The 17,859-nt window shown below is 48.3% G+C and overlaps 1 protein-coding gene across 2 annotated transcripts in view; it reads left to right on the top strand.

Annotated features, from left to right (window-relative positions):
* The window catches only part of Slc7a8 (solute carrier family 7 member 8), a 57,901-nt gene that overhangs the window by 31,473 nt on the left and 8,569 nt on the right, over positions 1 to 17,859 (top strand). For both annotated transcript variants that reach the window (XM_005370475.3, XM_026777670.1), the window contains exons 5-8: positions 13,085 to 13,210; positions 14,840 to 14,993; positions 15,670 to 15,793; positions 17,278 to 17,381. In XM_005370475.3, the coding sequence (XP_005370532.1) occupies positions 13,085 to 13,210; positions 14,840 to 14,993; positions 15,670 to 15,793; positions 17,278 to 17,381 (508 nt within the window). The remainder of the gene's footprint in view (positions 1 to 13,084; positions 13,211 to 14,839; positions 14,994 to 15,669; positions 15,794 to 17,277; positions 17,382 to 17,859) is intronic.

The raw sequence follows: 17,859 nt of genomic DNA on the forward strand, positions 1-17,859 counted from the left end.
GCCACCACCGCCCGGCCACATTTTTCTTTTAAGGGGTTCTATGGAAATAAATCAAGGACGGCACTAGGTCTTATTTCAGTGTTTTCTCCGGCTGCGGGAGGTTGGCTGCTCTCCCTGCCATCCCTCACTCTCAAGAGCCTTTACCAGGACTCAAAGAAGGCGTCCCCTGTGCCTTTGGACTTGGACTACAGGGCCAGAGCAAATGCCCACATCTTAGTGCTATTTCGCCTCCATTTCCTGTCAGGCCTCTGAGTTGTTTCTGTTTCCTGATGCCCTGGAAATTATCTCAGTCAGTCGCCATATGTGTCTAGCAGGGACTCAGTTTTGATCTCCTATAAACAGAACAACTAGTAGCACGGGGCTTTATATTTTTATATGTCATAGTAAGCAATTGCATATATCACAGAGACCTCAGCGGCCATGTTCCCTAGAGACCCATTGGTTTCAGACACTTGGAGCTCCTGGTTTGTGACCTGCCTGTCCTCAAGCCAGGGTTTGGCTGCCCCTGGCCTCCTGAGAAGAACCTCTGTCTGGTCTCACTGTGCTTGGCTGTCTCTGACCCAGGTCACCTCCCTTTCCAGCCTCTGTCAGCATCTCTCCTAGATCCTGCCTTTTTTTTCGCTCCTGGACTGGAGTTTGCTAAAGCTCACACTCTGAACACGGCAAAGTGAAGGGCTTGTTCCTGTTTGTGGAAACGAGGAAGAAACCCAAGGGTTCCTGAACCAAATCTTCAGAAGAGTCCCGCTTCCAGCAGGAAGATTCCCTTCCTTACTTGTGCCAAACCAGCTTGGATTCCCTCTCCCCTTCTGTTGCCATTCTCCGGGCTCACTTAGGTTTCCCAGGGGAACCCATGGCTGTGATTTATAAAATCATCTGCTGGGGGTCTGGTGAGCTTTTCGGGATTAACGTTCTATGCCAGATTTACATCACATGCCAGAGACCATGCACTCAGAGGACTTAAGGAATTATAAGGGTGGGGCCCTCCTGCTACTGAATGCAAGGGACAAGGTTAGCGAGTTTGAATGTTAGCCGCCCTCACAGTTGGGATAGCTGAACCATCTTGGGAACGTACAGCATGGTCCAGGTTTATACATCTTGGTGAACACCAAGTCCTACCAGACCTCCTACGACCCACCCCGGTTCCCCAAGACTATGATAAAGAGCCAGTCAAACCCTGCTGAGCAGCTTAGACCCAGCAGAAGCAGCCATCAGCCTTGCTCAGTGTCCGAGGCATCAGCTCTGAGAGCTGGGAAATGAGACAAGAAACTTCAGACACAGTTGGAAAGTGAGGAGTCGGGTTAAAATGAGGCTCCATGAGTGGCGTGGCTGGCATGTCGTTTCTACCCTCTCTACTGCCCCGCCCAGCTCAGAGCCACGTTTAGCCAGCACTGAAGAAAGAAGTACTCGGCTCTCAGAAAGTGCTGAGTGAGGTGTTCAGACTTCTTGGCTAAACAAAGTACTAAGTGGTGATTCAGCAGAAACTCCAGGTCTAGCTTCTGGCACTTGAGAGGAAAGGACATGAAGAAAGGGGAAGAGAGGAGGAGGTGGCACAGCAGGAGCTCCCAGTGTCCAGGAGAAGCTGTGCCAGGCATGACCTCCAGAAATGCCGGCTGTCAGCTAGCCACTCTCCTCCTCTGAGCGCTTGTCCTTGAAGCGGAGAGGAAACTGCACCAAGACCCTCTTCTTCCTATAAAAGGGAGCTCTGAGGTTTCTAAATTGTCAATGCAACAAGATGAAAGCGACTTGGGAAGGAACATATATTCCGCTTTGGTGGGCAAAATCTATTTCAAAACCAAACCACCACTGCATACTTCATAGCAGGTCTCAGGATCAAAGCGCCATTCATGAAGAAAGGCCGCTTTGATTGTTGGGATGTCGTGGCTCTGTTTTGATGCTTTGTCTCGGCTATTGGGTTATTTACATCTATAGCTTCCTGCAGTCACGTCGTATCACATGTTAAACAATGCCAGCGTTTGTTGTAGGTACGCAGGGTGCCTGAAGGCTTTATGATGTGGCTCCTCACCCCATGTGAGAACTGTCTCCAGGTGGTGGCACACACTCGTGTTCCCAACACTAGGGAGGCAGCTGCAGGAGGATCAAGAGTTCCCAGCCAGGCTTAGCCACACAGTGAGTTGGAGGCTTGCTTCAGTTCCATGAGAGCCTGCCAAAGGGGGAAAACAAGAAGGAAGAAAGAGAAAGAAAAGAAGAAAAAGGTTTCACTGGGGGTGATATCGGGGTAGTTCTTGGAAGCTAGTTCCCTGGCTTCCCCTCCTGCTCTGCACCCGTCCATCCACTTAAACCTCTTTAAGAAACCAGTCGCTCAGTCTTGCAGTTTTCTGGGCAGAACCGGATCTTATCTCGGCCTCCGGTTGTGTGCCTTAGAACCCTAAGCTCTATTTTCTCTGCCTATCAGTGCCTTTTGGCAGCCAGCAACAGTTCCCTTCTAGATCTGGAAAGGGATGAGGTTAGACGTGCCCAGTATTTCCACGATTAGAAACACGTGCCCAGTTCCTCCTCTGAGTGGTGGAAGCAGCCAAGCACCCCTTGTCCAGCCTATCACAGAGCTAAATGTGGTCACACCCTCTCCGGCCACTGGGATGGTATCCCAGCAGCCTCATGGACACCCTGCAGGGCTGTGCACACAGATACCTTGTCCTTCTGCCACAGAAGTAGGGGTTGTTGGCCAGAGCACGGCAGAGAAGTGCGTGCCCCGGCCTAAGGTGAGACCGTGACACCAGCCTTCCTGGCACCTCACTCACCCTGGCCAGGTGGAATTTATAGCTGGTTCAGTAGGCTGGATGCTCCATCCCAGAAAGGTGCTTATTTTGAAGTTCTGGAGAGGAACAGGGTGTTCTGGTTTCTACAGAGTGACGTCACTGCTTCCCTTTTTCAGCAGCTGTTTGCTTATTGCCTTGCATCTTTCTCTTTCTGTCCTGGCTTTCACCTTCCTCCCGTCTGCTCCTCTCTGCCTCCTTTTCTGTCTCGTTTGCCTTACTTCCCCTTTGCTCCCTACACCGGTTCTCATAGTCTCTCTTCTTCACCATCTGTCTTTATTGTCTCTGGTACACCCACTCATCCTCCACCTCCTCTCCCTGTCTGTCTGTCTTTCTGTCTTTCTGTCTTTCTTTCTTTCTTTCTTTCTTTCTTTCTTTCTTTCTTTCTTTCTTCCTTTCTTTGAGACGGGGTCTGTTTATATAACCATAGCTACCCTAGAACTCAGTATATAAAATGGGCTGGCCTCAGGTTTGCCTCTGTCTTTGCCTCTACCTCCTAAGTGCTGGGATTACAGGTATGTGCCCCACCCAGTCGTTCCCTCTTCCCCTTCTACACAACACTGTTTTCACTTCCCTAAAAAGGTGAGGAGAAGCCTACTTCTGGCAATATTAAACATCAATAAGCTTTCCCAAGCTGCCTCCAGTTCTGTCCTGATTAAGAAATTCAAACTAAGCCAGGCATGATGGCATATAACTGAAACAATGGAACTCTTGGGACTGGAGTGAGTTCGAAGTCAACCTGAACTACATAGGAATATTCTATCTTTTAAAAAAAATCACAGAGGACTAGAAAGATGGTTCATGAGGAAAGTGCTTGCTACATAAGCACGAGGACCTCAGCTCCCATCCCCACAACATCCATGTAAAAAGCCAGAGGTAAATGTGTAGTCCTAGCGCCGGAGGCAAAGACAGGAGGATCTGGGGCTTGCCTGGCGGGCCAGTTTAGCCAGTTGGTGAGCTCCAGTTTCAGCGAGAGACCCTACGCCAAAAAGCAGGGGGAAACAATAAAGACGTCTACCGGATGTTGGCCCCTCGCCCTCATGCGTATGCATGCTTCCTCACACATGTGTGCATGCACACAGTTCCAGACATTCATGCATCCATAGAGAGAGAGAGAGAGAGAGCAGCTGTGGTGGGGCACATCTGTCGTCTCCGCACTGGGAGGTGCAGACAGGAGGATCAGCAGTTCGGAGCCAGCCTGAACTACATGAGACTGTAACTCAAAACACATACATACACACATAAATGCAAATGGGGTTCCCCAAGCTCAGAGGGAATGTGGGGTTTGTGATGTAAGGGCAGAAATTCAAGTCACTCACGGCAAAGGGCTTCTGAGGATCAGCTTGGCTGTTCCCTGCTTTGGTGTGCTTCTTCCTGCTGCTCAGAGTGTCACCTGGGTTGGGGCCAAGCCGATATCTTTGGGTGACAGACTCAGTTCCACACTACTGCAGTGAGCATGGGTACCTCCAGCAGGAGATGAGGAGGCGGGTGACAGGAAAGGAATGGTTACTGGATGATGAAACACCCAGGCTGGGCCTTAGCCAAAGGACTGCGGGAGCCATCCCATCGTGATTTGCCACTCAATAGCTGGGGTCTTATTTACTCGTATAAAACGACGTTTGGGTCCCTTGAGGTCATTCTTCGGAGGCTAGAAATATGCACTAGGGAGTGGGGCACAGACCTGCAGACCTAGCGAGAGAGTAGAGCATTGGCCACATATCTGGTCCGTTTATCTCTAAACAAGCCATCAAGCCCTCTCTCCAAATAGCCTCATCCCTGTTTGCACTGTCAGCCTGGATGGACAGCTTCAGGGCCAGCAACCGGTTGGACAGGATGGAGATTGAGGAGCATGTTTGTGGCTTCCTGAGAATGATATAGCATGACCCTTTGATCCACAGGAAGCCAGAGTCCACATCCAGAGGCATGACACACCTGAAAATAGCTTCTGAGTACTGGGTGAGGATGGTCTGGACCTTGTCAGCTTTCTTCTGGGGAAGAGAAGTGGTCAGCCTACACACACCCCGCTGCCCAACATCGCAGGCAATCACCAGCCCTGTTTCATAGGATTGTTCCTTCATTAAAAAAAAAAAAAAACCAAAAAAAAACAAAAACCTGTGATACTCCTTGAGCAGCACAGTGAAGTCCCAGCATTTGGGAGGCAGGGGCAGGAGGATCTCTGTGTGTTTGAAGCCAACCTGGTCTACAGAGCTAGTTCCAGGACATCAAAGGCTACACAAAGAAACCGTGTCTCCAAAAAACAAAACTGCTTCACTCAGAACGTGCTCTGGGATCTCACTAGCTACTGCCTAGCAGGGTCACTGATGGCTGTGTCGATGGCCTCTGCTGGCCCTGAGGAGGTCAGCAACAGAAGCTTTCTGTGGGGCATTCCCTCTTAGCAGCTGGAAGCATATGAGCTAGCCATTTGTTTCACTGTCCTCCCATTTCTGGAGGCTGAGGCAACGTTGATCATCTCAGCTTCTGGTCCAGTCTTCCATCCACTAGCTCCACAGCTTCTGCGCCATCCTGAGGTCTCTTGTCCCGTGTTTCTAGATAGCTTGGGTTCAGGCCCCAGGGTGGGTGAGCTGCAGAGGACAAGCATGAGAAAAGAAGAGACCAGTTGGGAATTGAGAAGAAGCAGGAATGAAGGGAGCAGAGTTGGGAACACAAGAAGAAATGCCAGGGGTCGGACAAGGCAACAGTGTGTAGTATGGCCTGGTGTGTGATGTGGCCTCTCTTGTAAAGAAACGAGTGTATGTGTGTGTACCTTTATCCATTGATCCATCCCACTGGCCTGATACAACCTCTTTAAAACCCACCCTATGGAGCTGGAGAGATGGCACCTGGGTTGATTCCTCGCACCCATGCCAGGCAGCACACAACTTCCTGTCCCACCCCCTTTCCCAGCTGCTTAACTTGGCCTCTGGCTGCTCTGCCAGAATGATGCTGAGAAAGTTACATTGCTCCAGCCTTCATTTTCAGTGGTTGGATGTAGGACTTAGTGTATGGGTGGCAAATGCTCTGCCATGAATTAGAGCTGGAGCCCTCTTTACTCTTTTGAGATAGGGTCTTACCGAGTTGCCCAGGCTGGTCTTGAACCCATTCTTGTAGTCCATGCAGGCTTTGAACTGGCGTCCTTCTGACTCGTCTCCCATGTAGCTGGGATTACAGACCTGTAGCACCAAGTCTGGCTTGTGTTCTCTTTTTGAGTTTATGTTTATAAACATTTTTAATTAACCATCTAAAGTTTCAGACAGTACACACAGATTATAAGATACCTTCGTAGGATGCAGTGGACTGTTTTTAGACACAGAGCGGATACAGTAGCTGTGTGTACTTCAAGTTCTGAAGACCTGTTGGAGTTAAAACTTCCACATCTCTCTGAGGGAGCGTTCCTATCTCCTTCCCTCTAAGTTTCTAGTCCCCCCGCCCCCGACCTCTTCACTCCTTACACTAGCCATTCTGAGTTCTACTTACTCGCTGTACCCTCGCCTGACATTCAAACTCACCCGGTCTTCCTCTGACCAGAAGTGAGAGCGCCAGGCATAGCCCTGACTGTATATTCTGAGGAATCGAAGCAACATCACAGCTCCCCAATCTATTTTTAGAACATTCTAAGTGAAGATTAGTTTATACTACTGACCACTGTGTTTTATTTCAAATGGTCTCAAGAGGTGAATTGTAAATTGCCTCTTTTATGTATAGTTTATAATCTATCAACGACTCCACCCCCTACAAATGCTCCCTGTCTGCCCTAAACCTCATGTGTCTTTCCACCTACCAAATTAAACCTAGAGAAATCACAGAATGGGTTCTGTCAAAGTGTGTCTGTGTCTACAACAACCGACTGTATGACCTCTTTCTACATCTCACTTGAGGAATGAAATCAGTCACAGGGCTCTTGAAATCATCTCTTGGGTGTTTGTTTTCCTCAGCACTAGGGACCGAATCCAGGGCCTCCCATAGGCAAAGAACCACTCTAACATTGAGCCCCAGCCTCAGCCTCTTGGCTTTCCCTCTTAACTCCTCTCATGACCTTTGATAAATAAGGAGACCCACAAAACAACAGGGACAAGCCAGGCATGGAGGTGCACACTTGTAATCTCAGCCCTGGGAAATGAAGGCAGGAGGATCGGCAGTTCAAATTCATCCACAGCTCCATATAGAGTTGGAGGCCAGCCTAGGATGTATGAAACCCTGTCTCCAAACAGACAAGCAAGGGCATAAAGAACAAAGAGATCATGCCTGGGATCACCTTGGTATTCTGTACCCACTTGCCTTGCTAGAAGTTGGACCTGTGGTCTTTGTTTTTGTTTTGTTTGGGAGGCGGTATTATCCATGTGAATTTGAAGCTATCTGGAATACGGGGGGATTTGGTGGAGCCCAGTGGGATTAGATGGAGGAGGACTATTGTCCTGTACTGTGGGTTTCTCTCAGAAGAAGGAAGCCACTCTTGTCCATGGCAGGACAGTCACCCAGAGAGGAAGAGCAGAGGGTGTTGCCCTAGTCGTGGGGTCCCAGCTTGGTTGGGCAACCAGAAGAACTGGAATGTCATCTTGACGTACGAAAGTGTGCCAACTGCATCAGCGCACTGCTGACCTCAGCTTCTCTAGTCCATGTTTAGAGAGCCCTCCTCTTCCTGCTGGACTCTGGAGCCTGGGTGTACGATGCCCCGCTCCTCCCTATAGTGCTTCTGTTTTGGTGCTGGGGTTTGACCCCAGGGCACATGGTAAGTGCACACTCCACCACTGAACCACACCCCAGCCCCACCCAGTCGCTCTCTAGAAGCTTTTCATGTGGAAGCCGGGTCCTGCTTTCTGCTGTTTCCGCACAGTGTCTGTCCCTGGGTTCCTCTCTAACTGATCCTTTGTTAAATTACCACAATCTCACGTGGCTTCAGACTGCACAGGTTTGTAGTAGTTTCTCATCGGCCACCAGCCTGAAAATAATGACCTGGAGACTTGTTATTAATTTTGAAAGCTTGGCCTTAGCTTAGGCTTGTCTCAACTAGATCTTATAACTTAAGTTAACCCATATTTTTAATCACTCTTCTGCCATGTGGCATTAGCTCACTTTCATCTTACACTTCCTGTCCCCTCTCAGGTCTCCTGGCTCCTCCTGCATCCCTAGATTCCTCCTCCTCTTCTTTCTCTCCCGGGAAATCCCACCTCTACCTCCTGCCTAGCTATTGACTGTTCGGCTTTTTATCACACCAATCACAGTGTACAAACATCCCACAACATAATTTGTTGTCCTACGGTCTTGGAGGTCAGAAGTCCTAAACTCAAGTGTCCATGAGGCCACGTCCCTCTAGGAAGTTTTAGTTTCTAGGGTCCTCCTGTATTCCTTGCCCCATGGACCCGTTTGTCTTCTCCCCCCCGCCCCCGTATTCCATTCCTCCCTCGTTTCCATCATCAACTCTTTTTTTTACAGCTTTCATCTTCCTCTTTTTAAATTTATTTATTTTTATTTTATGTACATTGGTGTTTTTCCTAGATGCATGTCTGTACGAGGGCATCAGATCCCCTGGAACAGGGGTTGCAGACAGCTGTAAGCTGCCATGTGGGTGCTGGGAATTGAACTCAGGTCCTGTGCAAGAGTGGCCAGTACTCTTAACTGTTGAGCCAACTCTCTAGTCCTCTTGTCTCCCTCTTGATAGGACTCTTATAATTACATTTGGGCTTATTCAGATAAACCAAAATAAGCTCTGTGTCTCCAGATCCTTAATTGAATCACATTTACAAATATCATTTTCAGTATTTACACATCCTGCCTATTAGAATGCTGCCATCTTTTGGATGGCTATCATTCTGCCTTCCTAGGAGAAGCCTGATGCTACCTCTTCAATGCAAAGGAAGTAAAGGAGAGACTTCTGTGTTATCTAAGCATCCAAGTGTGATGGTCAGGTGTGAGGGGAGGCTAAGCATGCTTTCTCTGCCAGGAACAAGATGACTGTTTTCTGATTTGGGGTTGTTTTTCTTACCAGCACTGGGAATTGGACCTAGGACCCCGTGAATGCTAGTTAAGCAGTCTTTCACTGAGCTGTATGCCCTAAAACAGTGGTTCTCAACATGTGGATCACGAGCCCTTAGGGGGTCATGTATCAGATATTCTGCACATTAAACATTTACATTATGATTCATAACAGTAGCAAATTTACAGTTATGAAGTAGCAATGAAAGTAATCTTATGGTTCAGGGAGTGACCACATTAGGAAGCATTAGGAAGGTCACAGCATTAGGAAGATTGAGAACCCCTGCCTTAGAGACCCCACCACCACTTTCTTCCTCTCAGACAGGACCTTATTAAGTCACACAAACTGGCCTTGAACTCAAGACTCTTGAAGCAGGTCTTCTCGATAGTCTGTCTTTTCAACTTTTTCCTTTTCTATTTTTAATTCAGGAAACAAAAAAAGAAAGAAAGAGGAGAGAGAGAGAGAGAGAGAGAGAGAGAGAGAGAGAGAGAGAGAGAGAGAGAATATCAGATAAGCCTGGAGTTCCACAGAGCTCCAGAATCCAGCAACCCCTCAAAATAGGCTACCATGAACAAGAACTAGAGTTTTCCAGTACCTTTTCTAGTTAGACCAAAGCTACAAAGTTCCCCTTGCTGGAGCCCCTGCCACAGAAAGCCCTGGGCTGACCCAGGATGGATACTCACTGAGTCCCGTAGGAGCTCTGTTCCCAACACATTGCTTGTGCTCACCTTTTTCGTTTGGTTTTTAATTTGGGAGCTAGTGTTGAGGGAGGTAGTTAAGACAAAATCTCTCTAGTTCAGGCTGGCCTGGAACTCAGTAAGCAGCCAAAGCTAGACTCAGACTCATGTCAGCCAGCCTCCGCCTTCTGAGTACTAGGATGACAAGCTCGCAGCACGAAGTCTAGCTTTCTCTCGGCTCAGTTGCATACTAGTATACCTGGCCATGGTAGACCCTGTGTAGAGAGGTGGGGGGAGGGTAGAAACTGTTACATTTCGGGCTATAGTGCAAGTGGTCACATCTACATGTGGGTTTCCTGAAGTCACTAGCTTCCAGGTGGGCAAAATTCAGGGTCTAGTTGCACAGAGACAGAGAGAACAGTCATTGGCAGCAGGAAGGGGTGCTGGATGGCAGATGGGCTGCACCAGGCCTCCTCTGCAAGAAGGCCTTGGCCAACACCCAGCCAGTACTGCCTTCACTCTCTGACCTTTCCTCTCTGGTTGAGGCTCAAGTTTCAGCTGCTGTGAGGGAAGCTGTTGGCTGTACCAGGAGACTCAAAGTCCCTCTCTTCTCAGTCACGTGCTGTGAAGGGTAGGCCTTGGACCGGCAGCATTGTTCTGAGAGATTAGGGGGCACAGGCAGTCCGCCCAACCCTGTTTCTCAGCAGTTGTCTTACTTCTCAACGGTTAAACATTAGTCAGGGTCTGAGTTCTCGTGAAGGCTGGCGGTAACAGAAGACATTAACTACAAGACAAAACACCTGCCCTTCAGTCATCTCAGCCCCCCTGAGTCTTGTAAAGAGGATTTTATGTTTTCTGTCCCAGCACGCAGGGAACGATTCCCCCTCTTAGCACGAGGCACTCCTGTGGGTTTGTCCTGCTCTTCCTTTCCTCAAGTACTTTCCTGTCATCTCCCCATCCGCCTTTGCCGCCCCTTGGTGGAAGATAGTTTTGTTCTGGAAAGGTTGAGGGGTCAAGGTGCAAGCCCTTACTTTGTAAATCCTTAGCTTTCCCTTAGCTACATGCATTTTATCTTCTAGTCTTCTTTGTAAAAAAGCCAGTCTTCTACACGCCTTAGTCACGGCTGCTGTTGCTGCCTAGATTGCTGGGTATGGGACACCTGGCTTTGTACCCAACGTTTCTCAGGGCCCTGGGGAGAAGACGAGGTCATGGTCAAGTTGGGTTGGATGGTCACCAGGCACATGATCCTGAAATCCTTACTGAATTGAGTAAGATAACCAAACGTGTATTTATCAAGCTCTCTGTCCATCTGGAACATTCAAGTATTTACAAGATGTTCTCCCTGTTCAGGCTCTGAAAATCCTTCTTCCAGGAACATGTTTTGATTCTTCAGCTACGGTAGCAACCTGACTCTTGCTCTTGAGTCAGGAATCAAGAGTTTCTACTCTCAAAAGTCAGTCTTTCCCTACTCTTTCAACTCTATGAAAACAACTAGGGATTGTCTCCCTGATTAATGGAATGCTAAGGGAATAGGGGAGAATGGTATGTGCTGTGAAATTCAGAGAGAGATTGGAAAACGAATGGATCATGGCACTTTTTTCCTTTATTAAATATTTGTTGTGCATCTGCTATGTGTAAGCATTGATAATATGCTTGGGAGTTAAAGATGTAAAAAATATAAAAAACAATATATAATAGGTATTTATATATATATATATATATTTTTTTAAAGACATAATTTTAACTGCAGCCCTGGCTAACCCAGTACTTGATATGTACTCTAGTGTAGCCTTGAACTCAGAGCAGTCCCCCTGCCTCAGATAACTTTAATATGAATAGGTACCACAATGAGATATAAGCAAAATGGTGTAAGACTGCTCCCTCCAGGAAGGACAAACCTTGCACCTTGTCTGTAAGATGTGGTTGCTATAGCTTACCCTATGGGGCGTGTTGTCGGGAATCAATAAAATGACAAAGTACCGGAACAGGTAGATCGGGGAAGGTGGGAGGAGTTCTCAGGTTCCAAACAATCAGGAAAGAAGATCACAGTTAGCTAATACTGCAGGACCTTCCTGCATTGTTGACCTAGCGCAGTTAGAACGCACTTGTGGACAAGGTGTCGCTGTGACTCAGCATTCAAGTGAGCCATGAAAGGCAGGAGTGACCTCTTGCTTTCACAGTGCTGTGGGCAACTTCTGAGCACTAGAGACTACCCTGACCACTATTTCAGGAAAAGGAGAGCCAGGAAAATTCTTTTCCCCTTTGTTCTCAACAAATTGTTTGCAACAGTCTGGAAATTAAAAATCATGTTTTGCCAGGCGTGGTTGTGTGCACCTTTAATCCCAGCACCCAGGAGGCAGAGGCAAGCAGATCTCTGTGAGGTCGAGGCCAGCCTGGTATACAGAGCGAGTTCCAGGACAGCCAGGACTGTTTCACAGAGAAACCCTGTCTTGGAAAAAATTAAATAGATAGATAGATAGAAACATTTTCATCCCAGTCCAGGGAAACCACCTGTTCAACAGTTTATCTCTATTTTTTTCTGATTTTTAGGCAGAAAGATGACAAATGTCTAGAGTTTACTTTTCTCTTTTGTTAAAATTATATTCTTCTGTATATATAAAAAATTATATGCCACCATGTGCAGATCTTTGCAAGTTTGGGGGTCTTGGAGGGATCAGCTGATAAGAATTTAGTTGGCCCAGGCTAGCCAAAACTCTTTATGTAACCCAGACTGGCCTCGAACTCTCAACAGTGCTTCTGTGTCCTCACCCAGGCCAGACTACAGGCCTGGCCTCCATACCACGTTTCTTTGTAGGTAGCTTTAGATATATAATCACACCAAACTGGCAGGACCTGAGTAGTCGTCAGAATGGAAAAAAAAAACCTTGTAGCTAGATAAGAAATAAATAGTACCTAACAGTGAAAACAAACTGTTAATATATAACAAAATGAGTAGATCTCAGTGTAAGAAGTTAGATCCAAAAGCCTATGTATTCTAGAATTCCCTTTGTGTGACATTTTGGAGCAAAACTCAAGATTAGTGGTCACCCCTGGTGGGGGAAGAGGACAAGTGATCCACAGAAGCAGGCCACAGGCACGCTGTGGATATGCTGGAATATCGAGTGTGATCATGGTTAACAATTCATTTATCAAATCTCATCAAAATGTACTCTTTAAGAAGGTAGATTTTGAGGTGGATGTGGTGACACAAACCTGTACCTCAGACACTTCAAGAGGAGGCTAAGGCAGGAGGGCACAAATTTTTTGTTGCTGCTTGTTGCTGTAAGGTGAATTTTAACGACCTAAGTAACAAAAGTCCTTAACCTTCTGTTGCTCCAAAACCTGACTCAGTAAGACAATATCCAAGATTATACTAGTGGCTCAGCGTTCCCCACGAACAGATAATAACTGGAATCCCAAGTCCATTCTGTACCCTGATCGTGAACAAGTCTCCTGAGTCAGTGCCTACACATCCCTGACTATCTGGCTCCTAGCCCGAGACCGGGAATGAATGCTCTGACCAAGCTCTAATTTGGGGCATGTAATCCCCATTGTAACCTATTAACCCAGCCAAAGTTTCTGGTCACTGGGGCTGTGGGTGTGAGGTCGGGAGGCTGTATGTCCTGCAGACTCTGAGGGCGTATCTGGTGCTGTCATTTCAGTGCTGCTGACTTGGGTCAACTGCTCCAGTGTCCGCTGGGCCACCCGGGTTCAAGACATCTTCACTGCTGGGAAGCTCCTGGCCCTGGCCCTGATCATTATCATGGGCGTTGTGCAGATATGCAAAGGTAATGTCGTGGGGACCACAGGGCTCTACACAACTCCTCACTCACCCTTCGCCTGGATGCATCCCGAGGTTTCCTGGCTGTGACTTAGACTGACTTCTGTTGTCCCTTTGCTTGACAAAGGAGATGAGAAATTGTTTTCTTCAGGGTTAGGGACGCCCCACCTCCACTCCCATATGCCATCTTGCAAAGATCCATACCTCCACACTTTCCTCACGACAGCTAAGCAAGGGTCCCAGATCGCTGAACTCAGTTGCCCTTTTGGCACAACCCCAGGGAAGATGTTTTTTTACATTTTCTGTTATGCTTTCTTAATATCTTAAAATGAAGACCAGAAGAGGAGAATCTTATGCATTTCAATATTACTCATAATCTCCGGAGGAAAGAGCTCTGCATTCTTGAGGCCTCTGCCAACATTTCCCATTGGATTTGATCTGTATTTGGTTTCCATGGGACCCGCAGCACTGCTGGGCTCTGCGCTGTGGCGTCACTGCCTCTTGGAGAAAGTGAATGACAAACGGGAGCATCTCCTGCCTGCCCCCCAGCTCTGAAGGCAGAGCGGAGGCCCTGCAGACAGCGTCTGTGCTAGATGCCCCCCTGACTGTGTTCAACAGCGGCATTAGGCCCTTTGCGGGAGGCCATACGGTTTCCAGGAATCTAGGCTTAGGAAACATTGTCCTGTCTTTTCAAAGATGATGAATTCTTCCTAACCCGATCTCAGCTCTTTCTCCTGCTCACACAAAGCTCCTCATCTCATTTCCTGTCCTAATGCTGAGCTGCAGATGTCTAAATAACGTAGCCAATTACTCTGTTTTATCCCAGCCCTTTTTAGTCAGCAGCTACGGGTATCTGTGGTATGGTGTGTGTGTGTGTGTGTGTGTGTGTGTGTGTGTGTGTGTGTGCGCGCGTGCACACGTGCATGTGTGTGCACATGTGTGTGTGCACGTGCATGTGTGTGCATGTGTGTGCGCATGTGTGTGTGCACATGTGTGTGTGCACATGTGTGTGTGCGTGCATGTGTGTGTGCATATGTGTGTGCATATGTGTGTACTCAAACCCAGGGGAATCAAACCAGGGCCCTGTGCCGGTCCAGCCAGTGCTCTGAATTGCTAAGCCATCTCTCCAGCCCAATGCCAGTTCTTTGAGGGTCCACAGTATTCAGAAACTGTGGTATATTCTGGGAAGGCAGTTTAAAGGCTCTTTACTGGCCGGGCGGTGGTGGCGCACGCCTTTAATCCCAGCACTCGGGAGGCAGAGGCAGGCGGATCTCTGGGAGTTCGAGGCCAGCCTGGTCTACAAGAGCTAGTTCCAGGACAGGCTCCAAAACCACAGAGAAACCCTGTCTCAAAAAAAAAATGAAATGAAATAAAAACAATAAAGGATATTATGAGATGTGCTTTGAACCTGAACCCTTGTTTGGACGCATGGTTCTGAGGTGCCAGGGCCTGAGAAGCTCTGGGCCTGGATCTCCCCACTGTTCTTAGCTCTCCTCTCACACAGTGGGCTCACTGAGGAGCAGACAAGAAGCTGGCATATCCCCACAGGGGAGGGCAAAACAATGCATGAGGCGGCCAGGGGCTGCTGAGTCTGGGCTCGTCTCTCTGAGTAGCCTCCTGCCTGTTGTATCCACAGGAGAATTCTTTTGGTTGGAGCCAAAGAATGCATTTGAGAATTTTCAAGAACCTGACATCGGCCTCATTGCTCTGGCTTTCCTCCAGGGCTCCTTTGCCTATGGAGGCTGGAATTTTCTTAATTACGTGACTGAGGAACTTGTGGATCCTTACAAGTGAGTCAAAGCATCCGTCCAGGTCTTCTGGTGACCCTTAGGCCACACGGTGCCCGACGCTGGGAAAGGGAACACAAATCCATGTCTTGCCCCGTCCTGGCTGTGTCCTGCTCTTTCAGGAAGCAACAGTTCATTTCCCAGGAATTTGTACCACTTGCTGTCCACCTTGCTAAGAAAAGAGAAAGGGACCTATGACTGTCCCAGGGCAAGTAGAGAATCAGAAAGCTGGGTGAGGCGGTGGTGGCGCATACCCAGCATGTAGGAGGCAGAGACAGGTGGATCTCAGTGACTTCAAGGCCAGCCTGGTCTACAGAGTGAGTTCCAAGACAGCTGGGACTACACAAAGAAACCCTGTCTTGAAAAACCAAAAAAGAAGAAGAAAGTCAGAAAGCTATACAGGCCAGTGTGAGGAAGGAGCTGTCCCGAGAAGTCTTGGCATTGTATCTGTTCAGAGCCAGACCCAGCCTTGTGTTTTAAGACAGCAGAAAGGGTGCATGGTCCAGATCTGAGTGATAAGAAGTGATAAGTAGCTAGCCTAAGCTGTTCCATTTCCTCCAAATTATCCTGCCCCCACCTGAGTCAAAGCCTGTCTCCCAGAGAGAGGAAAGGCAAGAAGCTGCAAGTCTAGACTCCTGTGGTCCCCTAGCAGAACCTCTCATCTCCTCTCCCTCTACAGGAACCTTCCCAGAGCCATCTTCATCTCCATCCCACTGGTCACATTTGTTTATGTCTTTGCCAATGTCGCGTATGTCACGGCAATGTCCCCCCAGGAGCTGCTGGCCTCAAATGCAGTCGCTGTGGTAAGAAATAGTCCTGAATCCCAGACCCAGAGCGCTGATGTAGATCTGCCTACTTAGCCCACTTGCTTTTCCCTGATCCGGTGCCTCATGACGTTGGAAGTCATCCCACCGCCTCAGGGTCAAATCTACATGTGTCCCCGACAGGGTATCCTAAGTGCCCAGGAGCAAACCAATGGCTGGGTTGGCCAAAACAGCTGTCGTGACTTTTAGTATTGAAATATCTAATGTTTTATAGAACAAGGTCACTGACTCCTGCTCTAGGGTGCTCTAAGCATGCAGGTTATGTAAGGAAACAGACTGCTCTTCACAGAGACAGATGCTTGCCCAAGACATACTGATTCTCTCTGTCCTTTCCTTCTCTGGGAATCATGCAGACTGATGGCTCTCATCAAGGAAAAGTGGGTATTGAAGGGCCAAGGATGTAATTCATTAGTAGAGTACTTGCCTAGCATGTGCGAGGTCCCATGTTCTGTCCCCAACACCACACACACACATACACACACACACACACACCAGTGAATAATTCAGAAACCAGAGAGATTTATGCTCACAGAGAACTGATATCTGAGGTAGGCCTAGGAGCCACGCTATCCCTTCACCCAGCTTCAGACCACACGCCCATCACTTGCCTCATCATTGGAGATGAAGATGCTCCACCGTCCCCTGTGGCTGCTAGCTTCTAAATCCTGCAGCTCCCCACACACGACAGCAGGACATCTGTTCTAGATCTCACCTCCCAGGCTCATACCATGCGTCTGACTCAGATACTCCAGAGAAGGCTGGACCCCTAAACTGTATATATACATGTGTATATGTACATGAAGATTCGCCTGCAAATTCACAGCCACTTCTTTCTCAGCTAAAGAAACTAGCCAGTCTTTATTTTCCTAGCAGCAGAATCTGCTTCTGTGAATTTAGACTCTGCCTCGGGTTCGTTCCTCTTTCGCAGATGGGAAACTGAGGCTCAAAACTAACAAAGCCAGGGCTGAGAGAGAATTATCTCAGTGGTGGAACACTTGCCTAGCACAAGCCAGATCCTGCACTTGACCCGCCATGTGTGTTGCATGCACGGGCGTGCATACGCATGCGTGCACGCACACACATGCATGTTATAAGCCTGTTCAAGGTAGTTCTAGGATTTGAATCCAGATCTGATTCATAAGTGGATCTCCATGTACAGAGAATCCGTAGTGCGCACACTGGACTTTCAGCACCTGGCTTCCAATCTCAGCCCCTCAATTGTCCCTGTGTAGGATCACTAAGTGCCTCAATTTCTTCATTTGTAACGGAGGCTGAGAGTTAGTTCATTACTGTTATCACCGCCATACCCTGGCCCCTCAGCTAATTAGCCCACAGCATGTGTTCCTGGTGTGTAGCTGTCCCTGGCTCTCAGAGAGGATCAGCAGGCACTCCGGAAGTGAGGAGCAAGCTGGAACAGGGACCTTACCTCTTTCTTGCCACTCACTTCTTGTTTTCTTTCCCAGACTTTTGGAGAGAAGCTTCTGGGGGTCATGGCCTGGATCATGCCCATCTCTGTTGCCCTGTCCACATTTGGAGGCGTCAATGGCTCACTCTTCACCTCCTCCCGGTGAGTGCTTGCCCAGGGCATTTCTGGGCCACTTTTCTGTGTCCATTGTTCTGTCTGTATTTAAGGGACTTGTCTGTCAGCAGGGTTCTGTGCTACCTCCTGAGTGGTGGCTTTGCAGGAGTACGCATGTCAGTGTGTGTGCTGAGGGGGTCTGCTGCTCACAGAGTGCCCTGTGTGGTGTCCAGGTGGCAGCCCACTTGCTTTGGCAACAGGACAGTATCTTAACTGCGTTCCTAGAGTCCCTGTTCCCCTTGTCTAGATGCAGGCTGCTACTGTCCAGAAAGAAACCCTCCTTTGAAAGGGACCAAGAAGGATTCCTATGCTTGAAGCCTCTGGATCTGGCCTCCCATGAATGTCTGGAGTCAGACTCCACAGACTCTGAGTGTTCTAAAGATGTAGGACTGCTCCCTACTCAAGAGGCCACAAGGCTGGGTAGGGAAGAGCAGAAAGGAAACTTTTTCTTTTTTTTTTTTTTTTA

The sequence above is a fragment of the Microtus ochrogaster genome, unplaced genomic scaffold (genome assembly GCF_000317375.1).
Source record: "Microtus ochrogaster isolate Prairie Vole_2 unplaced genomic scaffold, MicOch1.0 UNK80, whole genome shotgun sequence".
NCBI classification, from domain to species: domain Eukaryota; kingdom Metazoa; phylum Chordata; class Mammalia; order Rodentia; family Cricetidae; genus Microtus; species Microtus ochrogaster.